General features: G+C 48.9%; 1 protein-coding gene across 1 annotated transcript; it reads left to right on the plus strand.

Moving 5' to 3' along the window:
- The first annotated feature begins 2414 nt into the window (after positions 1-2414).
- Positions 2415-12995, plus strand: LOC127667274 (zinc finger protein 41). The gene is made up of 3 exons (XM_052160240.1): positions 2415-2574; positions 3799-5416; positions 9100-12995. Exon 2 carries the CDS (start codon positions 3946-3948, stop codon positions 4540-4542), a length of 597 nt encoding a protein of 198 aa, XP_052016200.1. The 5' UTR covers positions 2415-2574; positions 3799-3945; the 3' UTR covers positions 4543-5416; positions 9100-12995.
- Positions 12996-17185: the final 4190 nt, after the last annotated feature.

The raw sequence follows: 17185 nt of genomic DNA on the forward strand, positions 1-17185 counted from the left end.
TCCGCAGACACCTTCTTAGCCCCTGTTGCAGCCACTCTGTAACCTACCTCTAGACCGGACAATAAACTCAGGCTAGACAATAGACTGAGAGATGACAGATGACAGAAAGCTAGCCGCAGTTCCAGCTAGACCTACTGTGTGCCATTTGAGGTATAATCAGAGCACTAACATTAACAGTAGCCACAACAGGAATAAAAGAAGCTGTGCTTGCCTCCACCACTAGTAGGAGCCAATCAGGACCACTTGCCAAATACCAGTCAAAGAAGCCAATTCAGCTTGTGAATTTGTTATTCAATAAATTCTGGTATTGTAAAAAGACACAAATGTGTTTATCTGTTTCTGACATTTTGTATTTTGTATTGCTCCTGTTCTTGACTGGTACCAGACAAGAGTTCCAGTTTCACTGACAAAGACAGAGCCCAAGGACTTGGTTCTTCTGGGCTCTCTGAAGCCTTCCTGCCTCCCAGGACAGAAAGCAGCCATTTATAGTGGTCCTACTGTTCCTTGCTGGCTTGTAAAACCCTGGTGGTGGAGGTGGTTGTTGGGGGCTGGGGGGAGCAGGTGCTCTCCCCAAGGCAGGAAATCCTGAGGAAGGAGGCTCATTACCACTGCCCTTCCAAGGACCTTGTGGTTTGCAGAAGTCAGTGACGCAGGGACAAGCTAGGAACGCTAACACAAGGACAATCCATTGTCACTGGGGAGATCTTACACTACCCAGTTCTCTGCACCCAGGTTCCCATGTGAACAGCCACTGTCAGGAACTCTCAAACATAGACACATCTCAGTTTTATATCATTGACGACAGCACCTCCTCAGGCTGACCTAGGCTGTGCACACCAAATCCTCCTGCCCACCAGACAAAGGGGGCATGTGTCCAGATGGCTCAGAGCCTGTGTCCAGACACTGGAGCTGCTTAGCAGAAGATATTTCATTGTCTTCTTAAAGAAAAACTTGGACCACGTGAGCAAGCCCGGGCCATGGTCTTAGCAGTTGAGTCCCACTGATGAGAGGAGATTATAATTCTCCAGAAGGGAGCCACTCCAAACAGAATCTCTTCCACAAATGAAGGGGGATGGGATGTCTGAGAGGCGAATGAACAAGGATGGTACCAACAGTCTACCCACATCCAGACCAAGCACACAGACCATTAGCCTTCTGGAGATGCCTAGCTCCCTATACCAAATGCTGGTAAGACAGAAAGTCCATGCCGCTGATAGGAATGTATGAGAAACGGCATAGGCTCTCTGGAAAACAGCTTGTCTGATTCTTGCAAAAGGCAACATGCAGTTTGGGACCTAGCAACTGCATTCCTGGGCATGGTCCCAGGGAAATGAAACAGCACGGGGAAGGCAGGGAGGGGGTGCTTCACAACAACCTTGTAAACAAGTCCTTCAGTGGACAAAGGATCCCAAAGCTGTGATGCCCACAGCGCGGAGGCAGCTGTTCAGGAGGCTGAATGAACCGCCATTCAATATACAACCACTCTTGTGAATCTAGACAGAGACGCCCGAATGATAATCGGCAAGCACCGCCAAGTCGCACACTGGACAATTACATTTATCTAGCATATTGGCACTGAATCTAAAAGGATGAGGTGGAGACGACAGCTCAGTGGTTTGCTAGAGGTTTGATACCGGCTTCTGCGGCACAGAAGGCACTAACATTGTGTACTAGTCATGCAAAATGGCGTCCCCAGGGAGACTTAACCGAGCACACAACAGCTCTCAATCGCCGTGGGCCACACCTATAATCCCAGGACTCAACCGCCTGGAGATTGCTAGTTCTAAGCCTAACAAAATATGTAATAGTGGAGAATATACCCAGAAAGTCGAAACAGCACAAGTGACTTGATTTAAATATCTGTAAAGGCCCTTGCTAGGGGACAGAGCAGAGGAGGTCTGCGCCTGGCTTTATTGGGGAAGGGGGATCGGGGTCGGATGATTCCAGGGGGCTACACGCCGTGCACTACTGGGTCCGCCATCCCGGTGCACCACAGATGACAAGCCCGACAACTAAGAATTGACACGAAGCCTGCAGAAGGCTTGGAGTCCTAAGAAGAAGAGGCGCACGCCGGGAGAAAGGCGCCGCCCGCAGCCCAGAAGCTTGCACAGGCACAGACGCCTCCTCAGCATCCTTGCAAGCCGAGCTAGAAGCCTCAGCCGCAGCACTGCAGAGAGCAAGGGCAGGGTCTCCTGGAGCCGACCCGAAGGGGCGGGGAGAGGTAGGCGGGCCCACGGCCGCAGTACAAGATCACAGAGAGGCCTGGCGACCACTCCTAGAGCGGCACCAGTAGAGCGTGAACGAGCGGGCGGGGCTACGGAGCGGGCCGTGGTACCACCGAGAGCCCGGCGAGGGCCCTAGAGCGGCACTGGAGACGGTTGAGAGCGGTGGGCGGAGCTTGGAGCGTGCGGCAGCACCACCGAGAGGCTGGGGAAGGTAGAGCGGCACCAGAGGGGCGGGCGCCTTTAGGCGCGGGAGTGGCGGGCTCAAGTGGGCATTGTTAACGGTCGCCCGCCCGCCGGTCAGCCTGCCTACGGCCACGTTCCGCCGGCGTCTGTGCTCGGCACCCATCAGGTACTTTCTGCTTGTGTGCTCGGTATCCCCGACCGGGCGACGGCCACCTTCTGAGTCGTTTCTCTGTGCTGGGGAGGTCCTGGAGGCGGGGAAGGTGGGCCGGGCTACCCAGTGAAGCCCCTTGTTGCTGGATGCATTGAGCTCCTTGTCCTGCCGGGTCCAGCAGCATCGTGAAGGACCTGAATCCTTAGGTCGGCTGAATTCAACTAAGTTGCCTGAATCACTCGCACCTACTCCTGTGCACAGGCCTGTGAAGGGAGGCAGCAATAACAGTCGCTGCGGTCTTCTCTGGTCTTAATGACTATTTCAGTTTTCAGTGAGGATGATCCTTGATGAACAAACACAGGCACCTGGGTCCCGCTTGTCATTCCTCTCATCAGAATGATGGTGTTTGAATTGGTACTGAGTGATGCTGCAGACAGGGACTCTCAGGTGTCTCCCGAGCTGTCCCACAATCGACAAACACTTTCAGATGGTGACACAGTGCAAGCAGATGCCTAGCTGATAGTTGCCTGGATCTTGGGCTCTGAATCCGGATAAGAGTTGTAACTGCTGGGTTAGATATGTGGGTATTTGTCTAATGCTTAAAACAAAATACGGTGTGTCCCCAAAGTGACAGTTTTGTTTTTAGAAAAGTGTGGGAGCTCTAGATGGAATTGCCAGCGTCGCTCACCCCTTTGGGCCTCCAGGGATAAAGGGGATGGTTTAGAGAGAAAGTGGGGTCACATAGAGAGAGGCTTGTCAGTACAAGGGGCAGCCTTTGGGGGTGTGCTGGGGTTTGCTGGCTACTGTGGATTATGAGGGCAGCCCTGAGTTTTCCAGGCTCAGAACCAAGCTGTGTGTGATAGAGTTCCTTCCTGTTCCAGGGTGTTTGCACAGTCCCGAGGCAGCCAGGTAGAGAGGATAAGGAAGAACAGGGAAGGTTCTATTTGGGGAGGTGGAAAACGGCCATTGTTTCCATGATGGATATGGCTTTCTCTGGGATGAGAGAAAACCTTGTCTTCAGGCCAAGGAGTGTCAGTGGCTGTAGTGATAGAGGCACTCAAAGAGATGAGCACGCTGTGGACAACAGTCTCTGAGCTTAGCCTCTAGGCCTGGGGCTAGAGCTGGGGGTGGGGGGGAGTCCACTTTAGTCTGAGAAGCTCAGCACATGAGCAACTGGGAAGACAGTAGCTGCAGGGCTAAGAGCTGCCTCTGACCTGTGCTTCATGCTTTTGCCTCCAGAAGCAAGAAGACCATGGTTCTGGCTGCTTGATGCATCTTCATAAGCAGGATGTGGTGAGCTGGCCCTGACTGTGAAGCCCCAGAAAAGGAGCCAGGCAGCCACTGTCTGAAAACCCTCAGGGGGTTCCCTGCTTCCTAAGAGCAGCAATGGAAAAGCCTGCAACCAGAAAAAAGAAGAGCCAGGCCCCAAAGGAGGAGGCAGCTGCGCAAAAGACCACTGTCAAAGGAGAGAAACCATCAAAGGGGAAAAAGCCAACCAAGAAGCCAAGAAAGCCCCGCAAACCCCGAAAAGAGCCTGTCCTGAGTCCCGAAGACGAAGCACATATCTTTGATGCCTTCGACGCCTCGTTCAAAGATGACTTTGAGGGTGTCCCCGTGTTCGTTCCTTTTCAGAGGAAGAAACCCTATGAGTGCGGTGAATGCGGACGGATCTTTAAACACAAGACAGATCACATTCGCCACCAGAGAGTTCACACTGGAGAGAAGCCCTTTAAGTGTGACCAGTGTGGGAAGACCTTCAGGCACAGCTCAGATGTCACCAAACATCAGAGAATTCACACTGGGGAGAAGCCCTTTAAATGTGGGGAGTGTGGAAAAGCCTTCAATTGTGGCTCCAACCTTCTGAAACACCAGAAAACGCACACTGGGGAGAAACCTTATGGCTGTGAGGAGTGTGGAAAATCCTTCGCCTACAGCTCCTGCCTCATCCGGCATCGGAAGCGGCATCCGAGGAAGAAGCACTGAGCAGGGCAGCCTGCAGCCACGGATCCTTGTCAAACACCTGATGATGGTCCAGAGTTCTCATGCAGTGTGCTCATGGTCACCCGTCTCTGTCACTGAAAGGAAAATCTACCCGTCAGACATGAGAGCCCACAGAGGCTTTCCGCCCTTCCAGTCTACACTTGGTGGTAACACGGTGCTCCTCGGAGCTTCCTGGAGCTCCAGCCATTTTCCAGACTACTTTCTGCTACTCAGGGCCATCTTTGGAACAGCTTTGGGTCGCTGAAAACTTTAGTGCTAAAGAGACACCCCTGCTGGCAAGGGTCCCTGCCTTCCTTTGCTGCCTCTGTCTACACCAACCACTGTCGTCTCTTCTTTGGAAGGCTTCTGGCTCTGCAGGCCCAGCCCCATGCAGTCTGCCAGGGGCAAGGAACCCCGAGGTGGACGACAGGCAGCACTCTGACCAACTCTGAGGACAGCACCAAGTCCTGCTCATCTCTGTGCAGCTGACTTCAGTGATCCTAAAGTTTCTCTCTTCTGGCTGAAACAACAGTCTTTGGGCTCAACCCCTGGGCCTAGAACTGGGTTGTGCTGCGTCCCCTTGTCCCAGCCACATCTTAGACAAGTAGCCTGGGTTCGCCCAGAGTCTCGGCAGACCCTTGCACCTTGGCATAGTGGCAGGTTTCTTAGACTAGGTCTCGTAGCTCCAGGGTGCCATCAGCAGCTTCTCTCCACTGTACCTTGAAAAACAGCTGTGGCCCCGCCCCACAGCAGCCTGCCGTTCAGGTCAATTCCAATTCCTGCTGGTCAGCAGGGCAAGACCACGTGACTGCCATCTGTCCCACGTGCTCTGTGAGGCCTGTGTTCTAAAGATAGCGAGTGACTGCTGACCAGGAGGGTAAGTTGGGGGAGAGTTGGCAGAGATTTGGACATAAAGTAATGAATAATGGCTTTAATCTTTGGGGCCTCTGCCCTGAAGAAAGGGTCCTCAGCCAGAAATAGAGAAGGGCTTGTCAACAGGTACAAAAACCATGAGATGGCACTGCCCAAATGATGCAGGTGGTTATGTTCCCTGGTAGGAATGTTTGGCCAGCTGTAGTAGTTAATCTGATGGTCAACCTGATTGGCTATAGCATCACCTAGGAGACATATCAGGTGTGTCTGTGAGGGTGTTGCCAGAGAGATTCAGTTGAAGAGGGAAGACCTATCTAAATGTTGGTAGCACCATCACACAGGCTTGGGCCCTAGACTAAATTCAGAAGGAGAGAGCTGGGCCATTGAGACAGCTCAGCAGGTAGAGGCACTTGCTTCTCACAGAAGCCTGACAATTAAGTTCGGTCCTGGAATCCATGCAAAAAATGGCAGTAGAGACCCAACTCTTCAGAATTGTCCTCTGACCTACCCTCTGCCCCCCATGCAGACAGCAGCACTAGAGACATACACAGAGATTTAAAGAGAAAAACTTGAGCAGTCACCTGTCTGCTTCCCAGTTACAGTAATGTGACCAGCCTTGTCACACTCCCCACCATGGTAGTCTGTATCCATTCAAAAATCCTCAAGTTGCCTCTTCAGACAATTGCCACAATGACAGCTATATAATGAGGTTAGCTGTCCCCTTTCTAGAAGCTGAGACAGCACTGTGTCTCTGGTGCCTCCTGGGGCACTGGCCTGGCCAGGTTTGCTGACACACTGTCAGGAAGTACAAACTGTGGCTGCTGTTGGACCAGGTTGCCTGTGCCCTTCCCTGTGGGGCGGAACCTTCCAGGTGGGGGCTTCCCACACTGCACTCCTTCTGCAAGCATCCTCAGGAGTAGTTTCCCAGTTTTGATCCCCATGGGAGAGGAAAGCTTAATCTAATATGAAAATCTGATAAAATTGTGAGAAAATGGATATCAGCTGGTATAGGAGCTACATGGCATACTTGGGTAGCATATCCTGGAGTAGAGGGGTTGCCACACACTCTGGGGACGTTGGAAACCTGGAGTGCTACCAGGTGGCAAGGCAGTGTCCTGGTCCTGGTCCCAGCCCATAGCCCTGTTCTTAAGGATGTGTGCTAAGGTTTTAGGGTACAGAATCGCAGTTCCCTCAGTATTGAGGGGAAACCAAAATAGTGTGTGTTCATACACACCCAGAGGGTCGCAAAGGGTGGCCTAGTGTCATCGGACATGAATTTTGTTCTTGTCTCTGCAGCCACTCACCTGTTCACATACTGCACAGCCCTTACTGAGGGCCCAGAACGAATAGGTGTGGCCACGTGCTAACCAAACTTGGCAGAAAGAGGTGCTGCCGCGACATGTTTGCCAACCCATTTGTTTTATTGTTTATTCTGTTGAGATGGGGTCTCCTCTAGCCCAGGTGGTCTTGGATCTCACTGTGTTGCTTGAACTGGCTTCACTCACAGTTCCGCCCAGGCCTGTGCAATGCTCGTGTCATGCATGAGCCATCAAACATGGCTGAAGTAGACAGACAGGTGCAAAGGCATCCTTGCGGTCCGACTTTTACTTTGTTTGTTTACTTAAGACAGGGTTTTGAAATGTAGCTCGGGCTGCTGAGAACTAAGTGCATAGCCTACACTGGCCTTGAGCTCACCATGACTCTGCTTCAGCCTCTAGAGTGCTGGGGTTTACGGGCATGCACCACCACCGGGGATTCCTGATCCCTGTTCTTAATAAGGACTAAGAGTTTGCGCCCCAGAGAGCTTGCAGACTTGGTGTCCCAAGCCCTCTGTAGGCTTAGCCCTTCAGAGCTAGAGCTAGATGTTGGTCAGAAAGCTGGCTTAAGGGCATCTGGAGCCATGGGTGCAGGAACTGGACTGGAGCAGTTTCTGTTCCAGGAGAGTGACGTGTGGACACAGACTTTACAACAACTGAGATTAGTCGAGCACAACCCCAGGCTGCCTGCATTGTCTGATTTGATTCGATTTGTGCAGTGTTCTGATACCTCCTGTTATTGGCAGGGAGAAGTGTCACTTTGTGTGAATGCATAAAGAGCCCTTAACTTAAGAGAAACAGAGCTGGTCCCTGCTCAGCCACTTCCTAACTGAGCGGCATGGACCCTTTCTGGATTAAATTACAAATAATCCATTCCTTGAAGTCTTTTCCACATTTAGGATGTATAGCACAGGTTCAGACAGTGTCATTCAGTCAGGTGGCCTCAGACTGGCCCTGAGAGACACTGCAGCAGTGCCTGGGTGGCAGGGTTGAGTCATCCTCCCCCTCCCTGCCTACACACACACACACACACACACACACACACACACAGACGTTTGTTCACGGTCGCTTTTTGGCTTTTGTGGTCTTGGGGGTGGAAGCAGGGTTTGGGGAGTGCTGGGCTGGTGCTCTGCCACTTAGCTAGACCCCAGCCCAGGGATCTTGGAAAAGAAGAATCAAGTTACTTGTGGTTTGTTTTGTTTTGTTTTCGAGTAGACTGGACTGACCTCCACTCACCAAGACCCCCCTGCCTCTGCCTCCTAGGCCCTAGGATTAAAGGCCTACAGCACCACACAGAGCCAGAGAACCGTATATAAAGCCAATGTCTTGATCCATGAGGAGAAAGGAGGTGTGAGAGCATGAGTCTGTCAGCTGCAGCCTCCTTGCCTGGATGTGGCAGTGTTGGGGGTTCTGCTGAACCTTGTGTCTCAGTGTCCTGTCATCCATTGGGGATAGTGGTGCTCAACTCTGAAGAATCAGCTAGGACTCAGTGACTTGGTGTGTGAAAGTTGAGGTGTGGCCAGGAGTGGAGATGCATGTCTTTAATCTCAGCATTCTGGAGGCAGAGGCAAGCAGATCTCTGAGTACAAGGCTAGCCTGGTCTACATAGCCAGTTCTCCATGTAGTGAGATCCCTGTCTCAAAAAAGGAAAGAAAGTCCAGGTATTGCACTGGCTTGTGTCTGTGGTTTTAGTAATGCAAAGTTTTGTGTGTTGGCATGCTTTTACGTTGTTTTGTGATTATTTTTATGTGTTTGTCTACCACATCCATCCAGTAATCTCAGAGGCCAGAAGATGCTGTTGGATCCTCTGGAAGTGGAGTTATAGTTGTCATCTTGGAGGTGCTAGGAACCAAATTCTGGTCCTCTGGAAGAACAGCCAGTGCTTTTAACTGCTGGGCCAATCCTTCCAGCCCCTTGCTGGCAGTCTTAATAAGAGCAGATACTCATTCACACACATGGGAGGCTAACCTGTAAGTAGCAGCCCTGCATGCTCCCCACCCAAGGGGGACAGCTGAATTCAACAAAGGCAGATGGAAAACAATGAAAAAAAAATTTTTTTTCAAATACAATTAATGATTATGGGAAAAGTCATACAGCAAAACCAGCAGGAGGAGGAGGAGGAGCATGTCAGACTGCTGCCTGTGTTGTCCTGTAAGTGTGTGTGTGTACGCGTGCGTGCGTGTGCGTGCACCTACCACTGGATCTCCACCCAAAGCTGGAGCCCCACATCCCCTTGTACCCTTCGCTTTTCTTTGGGTAGCCAACAGAACCAGCTTACACTTAACCCACCTTTCCCTTCAATGCGCTGTCTCCTAGCGAGAGAGGAGCTGCCTCTTGTCATTTACACAGACTGTTCTTTGTTTTTTTCTAGGCTGCTAGAGCAGATTTTTCCAGTAAGAAGCTCAGAGAACTCTAGTCAGTGTCTACCTCTACCACAGAGCGCAGCAGAGACCCACTGGGTCATGCTCCAGGGAGACTGTCATCGTAGACCCATTGGCAACAGGAAAGCTGTAGGTGGGTGAGCTCGGGGAGGCCTTTTGGACGACAGGTTGCTTTCACTTGTTTCCCACCTTGAAGTTTAAGATGGCCACGTGACAGCATTCCTGAGCAACCATGAGTTCAGGCTCACTGAAGCCTACTGAAGGGTTCCCAGCACCAGCTCTCTACTTCAGTGAAAGACATTGTGAACAGCCACTGGGGAACAAACGAAATGTTCAAAGCCTTCTAGATGTCTTAAGATGTGTCCTGGGGCAACTAAGAACATGCCAGCAAAGTACTGGGATTCTAATTACAGAAACATACTCAACTGCAGCCAGAGATGTCTTAGAAGTCCAAGGCAGTCCTTTTGTTAGCACCTCAGCTGCCGTGTCCACTGGGCCTTGTCCTGCAGAAAGAGCTCTGACCAGCACAGCTGCTGCTGAGCCTCACTTAGGACAGCGCCTGGCCAGGGCCTGACGAGCAAGGGAACGAGAGCTCTGAGCCACACTAATGTCCTTCCATTCCGTCAGCCTCCTCCCAGCCAAGAGAGAAGGCAGAAGCCACCTCACGGAGAGTCAGAAGTAGCTCTGGCCTGGGGCCAGGACTCTTCTATTTGAGGAGACCAGTGGATTAGACTTGACTAGCTGCCTCTTCCTGTTTCTGGAAGTCTGTAGCTCCAGAGCACATGGGCTCCTTTCCTCCTGACCTTGGATCTGTCATCAAGACAATGATTTCCTGTGCCGGTGAGTTGGGACATCAAGATGCCCTGAAGAGGAAGGCAGAACTGGGGCCCTGGGAAGAAAGGCTGTGTACCCTGACTTAAGGGACAGATGCTCTGTGGCATCTCGGAAGACTCAGGGGAATGGGGTCACCACTGGTGTGGACCCCAGGTACAGTTCAGACAAGGAGACTGGCCTGTGTGCCACATTTACCTTTAGGCCAGGCAATGGTGCGCACCTTCAGCCTACCCTTTCCAGGGCCTAGTGCCTGTGGAGTTGGGTGTTTGCTTTCTCCTTGTTCCTTCTCAAGGAAGACAAGTGGATTGACTCAAATCCTGTAGGACTTTCATGTGGCGGCCGCCAGACAACACCTAGGTGAGGCTGTTTCCCTGCTTGTGGGCCTGCAGCCGTTTGGCTATGGACCTGCAGAGGATTCCTAGCACCTGCATACTGGTAGCACCCAGCTGGCCTGTTGAGATCTCACCTCGGCCACACTTGATCTGGTGGCTGGTGCAGACACCCGTGTGTCCTAATGCCCCGTCTGTACACTGCAGTGAGTGGTGCATTCCTCTTAAACAGCCGCAGCCATGGCCTGTTGTGTTGTAGCAGACGCTGTCCCCAGTCTGGTGTTTCTGTTTGACATTTGTTAATGCTTACGTCCATGTAATACCCTTGGTGCTGTGTCAGTGTTGTGCACATTGGACTAGACATTCTGCTTTGTTGTGCACTGGTGGCTTCCTTCCTATGTGACTCTTCTGCTCCATGGACAGCGGCACTGATGCTCCACATTGCCTTCCAGTTGCTGCCATGGTTCTGTGAGCAGATGCTGTTGGTGCTGCTCCCGGACATCTATTTTCTCATAAAAGTAAACGTGTTTCCAACTTGCTTACTGTGCTCTGTTGGGTTCCCTACAGTGTGGACAAATGTCCTCAAGGAAGCCACCAGCTTTCTCCACTGGAGACAGCTGCAAGACCAGGGTCCCAGCTGGTCCCTGCTTCTTGGGAATGTCTAGGATCCTTCCAGTGACCAAGCTCATGAGAGTATAACGTGTAATTCAGAAAAGTCACCACTGCTGTGCCATGGGGTGAGGGTGATAGTTGTACAAAAGAAAGACATCATCCTGCCTTTCTGACTGCAGATAATGGGATGCCAGGTTACGGTTTAGTAGTTGTTCTCTGTACCTGTAGTGGGGACCCTGAGAGAAACCTGGGAAGTGTCTGTTCATTCTTCATTTAGGGCAGTTGTGAATGCCAAGAAGGGGTGATCCTGCAAGGGACACCTAACAGTACCCGGGGACGGTTTTGTTTGGAGGATCTGGTGAGAAGAGGTAAGGATTTAGCTAAACCTCACAACCCCAGCCCAGCAACAGGAGCACTTGTGCCATGTTAGTCAGGCAGCCAGGGACTGAGTTAGGCTTGCAGGCAGCAGCCCCCCGCCTTTCCTGACCCATTCTCCCACAGCCTGGAGACTAACCTTAAAATGAAGTAAAAGTGTCACTTGAGCCTGGGAGTCCTAGAGTAGCTAGGATAAAAATAGTGAGCCCCCATCTCAAAAATGGGGTGCAAGGGGTGGAGCTGGAGGTGTAACTGAGTGACAAAACACACTCTTGGCACACTTGAGACCCTTTGTTCCAGGTGCCATCCACAGCATTGTCCAAAAAAAAAAAAAAAAAAAAAGGCATCTGGAGAGATGGCTCAGTGATTAAAAGCACCGGTTGCTCTTCCAGAAGACACACGATTGACCTCCGCACCCACGACATGGCAGCTCACAACCATCTGTAACCCCAATTCCAGGGAATCTGTCTCCTTTTCCTGCTCTCCACAAGCCCAGGCTTGTAAGTAGTACACAGACATACAAACAGGCGAGACGTATAAAGTGGATTCCTCCCTTTGAGAGGTGAGATCTGGGACACTTGGAATGACATCCACGTGCTGGAGAGTGGCGGGAGGTAGGGCTGTCCTGTCTGCCCTTGCACATTGTCCTCCATCCTCCCCTTGCTGACCACGTCTCACCCTGCCTGCTCTGCTCCACTTCCCACACCTCAAGACCTCTGCACACACTAGTTCTTTTGAATATTACCTCCCAGTCACCTCTCCTCCTCCGCTAGCACCTCCTTAGGTTATCTTGGATGTCAAGCTTCAACGCTCCAGGCTATTGCCTGCGAGGCTTCCACCAGAGAAGACCACTGGGACATGGTATAAGCCAATAGAAAGTCTTTATTAGCCAGCCAGCAACTATACTATGTGTCTAGGATCTCACTGTAGCCTCAAGCCTTTCTCAGGGTGAGCTGTTAAGCACAGAAACCATATCTTAGATTGACATACCTCAGTTAACAAGAACAGTTAGCCAGAAGTAGAACTACCGAAGCCAAAAAGCAAGGTTAGTATGTTTAGACACTCCCAGAACTATGGACCTTGCTGTCCTAGGTCTTTGGGGGTTTTTTGTTGTTAGGGGTGGGGGTGTTGCTTGTTTGTTTTGTTTTGTTTGTCCAGGGGTGATGTCTATGTGCTGAATTTGATGACCTGAATGGTACTTTCATTATGAAGTCAGTATAGATAGTGCTAAGAACCATTAGTTTTACCAAATTGTTACATAATTGGCCATATAGTTTAAGATGCAGGGCCCCACTATTAATACAATTAGAATAAGCAAAGCCCAAGCAGTGCTGATAGTGCGAGGGCTGAAGAAACTCCTTTTTATGCTAGGTATCTATCTTGGTATTCAATAGTCATTTGTCTCTAACTCCAGTCCCTGGAATATACATTCCCAATAACCCTGACTCAGTCATTCCCACCCAGAACTGTACAACCATGGCCATCTACCTGTTATGACATGACTGCCTGCTTTGTTGGCTTCTGTAACCTGCTTATGCAACCATTCAAGCCTGTTTCGAGGTCACCCCGACTCCCTAACCTTGGCAAAGCAGCCCAGCTCCTAGCCTGCTTGTGCAGACACTCAATGTGGGTTTTGCCATTACAAATCCTTCCCTCACCCCTCGCACAGCAGTCTCTAGTTTGTCTCAAAGACTGGTGTTCTTGTGGTTTCAATAAATTTAACTAATTATAATCTGGATTGAGTCCATAATCTTTTCCTGGGGTATCTTGAGCTCCCTAGCATTTAGGGGCTCATCCAAGATCCCTGGGAGATCCCAGACTCGGGGTCAGGGATCTTGGAATAGTCCCTAAATGTAGACAAGTCCAAGGTGAACTTGGAGGCCCAGGGGAACCCCAAACTGTAGTCACCACAAATTTGTAAATGCCCAGCACTCATGAAACAGAGGCAAGGGGCTCTGAATTTCAGGCCAGCCTGTTTCTACAGAGGTCTACAGGGCTACACAGAAAAGCCCCCTCTGGGGGCTGGGGGGTAAAATTTATAACCAATGCACATTTGAAACCCAGACCAATTGGCAAATTGTTCTGGAAGTCCTGACATCTGGGAAGACATAGGGGAGATCAGACAAAATCACAGACTGTTTTCAGGGACAAAGCAGGAGAACTCCTGTCCCCCTGGTTCTGGTGTATGGGTGAAGGTGGCCATCACATGTCTGTCTGTCTGTCTGGTCTCTGACTGTGTGGACATTCTGTCATTTTAAGTTGTTTGCTTTTGCCAGGCGGTGGTGGCGCACGCCTGCCATCCCAGCACTTGGGAGGCAGAGGCAGGCAGATTTCCGAGTTTGAGGCCAGCCTGGTCTACAGAGTGAGTTTCAGGACACCCAGGGCTATACAGAGAAACCCTGTCTCAGAAAAAAAAAAAAAGTTGTTTGCTTTTGTCTGATGGATTTGTTTACTAATGTGCTTATAAGTTTTGTTTCAGACATGGAAGCCAGACCACCACCACCACCACCACCACAGGCTTACTCTGTCCCGCATTGGCTCAATGAGCCTGCTGTTTAAGTCTCGTGGGCTTCTCACAGATGGTTGTTTCTGAGCTTTCTTTGTTCTCTGCCTGCTCTGCTCACCAGATTTGGTTTTCCAGGGATTCAGGGGTCTTTGCGGTATGGATAATATTGAAATATTCTATGCTGTCCTACTGTATTAAAAACCTGGCTCCAGGGTTGCGTTATGCCCACTTACCTAACCCAAGCTCGCTTGTTTGAAAGTTTTCCCCAGAATCTCTGTATTGGGTCAGGCAGGCCTCCTGCCTCTGTCAGCAAAAGGAAAAACCAAGCAGCCCAGGAAAGACACCAGGTGCTTTAAAACAGCTACAAAGCAGACTGTCCCTGGGAGTTACGGCTGCTTGCCTCTTCTCCTTTCCTTGCCTTTACCTGGCTCTCCCAGACTTTTGTTAAAATACAAACTTAACTCAAGACCTGTAAGACTAGTATATAGCCTCTCTGTGCCTTGAGATACGTAAGCTTATGGCAAATGGTTAAAACTCCGTAAACACAAAAGCAGCCTGAGGCCAACACTTCTGAGTTCCCATGGGGTCTTGTTTATATAGTTTTCTGATTAACAGCCTCTAGGTTACAGATACTAACATTATTCTGCAACTTGATGACCTTATAAGGAAAAAAATACCTATGAAGTTTTTCAGGTGTCTGCCTCCATCCACAGATACACAAAACTGGTTGTAATGTAAATGAACCCATGTTTAAAAATCGCTCACCTTTAATCCCAGCACTTGGGAGGCAGAGACTGATGGACCTCTGAGCTTGAGGCCAGCCTGGTCTACAGAGTGATTTCCAGGACAGTCAGGGCTACACAGAGAGACCATGTTTTGAAAAACCAAAAGAATAAATAAAAATAAAATATCTCACTAATAACTCTAAATATGCCTGCTTAAAATAATCAGAGCTGGACTCGTTAAAAGTTAATATTCCTTCAAAAATGAGGAGATAGACAAGGTCATTAGACCTTCACAACCAGTATCCAGTCACTACTCCTAGCTAATTGTATGCAACTAGGACCTAACTGCATGAGGCTTCAAGGTTTTCTGGAAAAACTAGGGTGTGCAGGCTAAAATCTGTATACTGGGTAAAAACTGCACCCAGTTGTCTAACATCCCTTAGGAAAAATTTCTTACACAAGTTGTATTTTGTTATTATTATGTCTCCCTTAAAATTTTTAATTAAAATTTTTAATCAAAAAAGATTTGTATAAAAATTAAAATTGTCAAATATAATTACAGATATCTAGCTCTGACTTCTTCCCCCTTTTCTGGTTCTTGTTAGAAAAAAAACAAATGTTCCCCCACTCAAGGTCATGGATATTCAGAGTTCTTGATAAAATGTAAACTTTGTTACTCTCAGGATCTGTAAGATGTAAGATGTTGGGGGGGGGGAGTGACACGGTTGGGGGTGCTGTAAAATTCCAAGCAAAAAATGCTGTAATGATCAAGATTTACAAATTCCTAGGGTTATATAAAAGTCTACTCAGGTTAACAAACTGACTTTTAAAAGTATGCCTAACCACTTATGTCTTTCTTAACTGTGTTCAATACCGATTTTAAAACAACATGTTTGGTAACTAAGATATATTTGATAATAAGGTTTATTAACTCCTTAGGATTATTCAGGCTAGCAGAAACTGACTTAAAGATGTAGGTCTAGCCTTTTTTTGTCTTTGCTGACTTTGTTAAACATTAGTTATTTGGGTGAATTGAGTAATAATAAAAACTTTGATATAAAAGGATAAAAAAAGTAAGGCTCCCAATCTCTCTGTGGACTGTATTTATGGTTTAAAGTTTTGTTTTACTGCTATAGGATTTTCAATTAAATCTTCAATTCAAATTTTTCAAGATAAAACTCACCAGAGATAAAAATGTAAAATCCTAATCTTGTAAAAGCTGCTGAATTGTAAACCATCAAAGTTAATTAAGACATGCAAGTTAATGGTTAGCCACCTTCTGATGATCAAATTCTTCAATGTGCTCAGAACTATGTTTATAGTCATGCTAAATATGTTCATTTAGAAAGTGACAAGTTTTAGCCTTCTGCATATAATTGCAAGGTTAAGCCTAAAGCAAGGAACTAAAACCAGGAATGGTAAGAGTTCTGCCAACTGCTGGTCTCTGAGCTGAGAAAACAGTGTGAGGTGTCTCCTAAATACAATCACATGGGCACTGCAGGAGATTTGGTCACTCTGTGAACACCAATATTGTGTTAGTTACTGGAAAAAAAAAAAACAACTTTCTAGTTGCGGTGTGGCTCAGCCTTAGCACACACCTTTAATCTCTCTGGCTGGAATACAGACATGCCTTTAATCCCAAACAATGAAGGTAAAACTAGTTTGTAGAAGGAAGCACCCATGTTTGAAAGTGATGTCCAACTGAATGACAGACAAAGTGACTGCCACTTTCTGTCAGAGATTTGAAAGAACTCTCCAGAGAAGAGAGGAAAGGGAACTGACCTAAAGGACGGTACAAAGCGAGGAGGCGGTTTTACAGCGACAGTTTTACAGAGAGAACAAGCTAGACACACGTGAAGACAGAACGAGCCAGAGAATGAGAAGGAGCGAGAAAATTAGACATTGCCAAAGTTAGTATGAGGCCAAGCAGAACAATTCAGGGCAGAGGGCTGGGGGGAGGGCAGGTTGAATCAGTCAGCTTGGAAAGGAGTTTGAGCCAAAACAGCTGAGTTGAACCAGCCAGCAGGAGATCAGAAAGCAAAAAAGGGTGAGTTTATTCAGTAGTAAATCTGAGAGGCCGAAAACATTCTAGGCCTAGATAAGATTGTCCAAAGGCTCAAAGCTTGCCAGGACTAAGCCTAGGATGAGATCAGGTACTCAGGAGCTGTAGTAGTTACTTTAACAGAAGTGATTTTGTCCCACGTACCTAGTTTCTTCTTCAGTGGCAATCATGGATGAGCACTTGTGGGTCATTATCAGGTAAGAGGGTAGAAGGACTGATGGCAGTGGGTCTCAAATCAGACTCGGTGGTCCAGGAGTAGGGACTAGTACTGGGTCACACAGCCAATGTTTTGGTGTTCCTCAGAGTGCACTTAACAATGTGGAATGCTATAAGATCCTAACCCAGAGTTAACTTGTTTGTTTGTTTGATTGATTAGATAAGCAGAGGCTGCCTCAGCTCTTAGACAGGTGGGCAATCCTGTGGTTACAGGATCCAATCCTTTGGACAGGTATGTCACAGGGCACTTCCATGGCCCCAAGTTTAGGGTTTAAAAACCTTACCTTTATAATGTTTGTCATGGTTGGGGTGGGCTTTGAGGTCATATATGCTCAAGCTACACCCAGTGGGATAGAGAGTCTCTTATCTCTCAGCTCCTCCAGCACCATGTCTGCCTGGATGCTGTCATGCTTCCCT

Source organism: Apodemus sylvaticus, chromosome 17 (assembly GCF_947179515.1).
Source record: "Apodemus sylvaticus chromosome 17, mApoSyl1.1, whole genome shotgun sequence".
NCBI classification, from domain to species: domain Eukaryota; kingdom Metazoa; phylum Chordata; class Mammalia; order Rodentia; family Muridae; genus Apodemus; species Apodemus sylvaticus.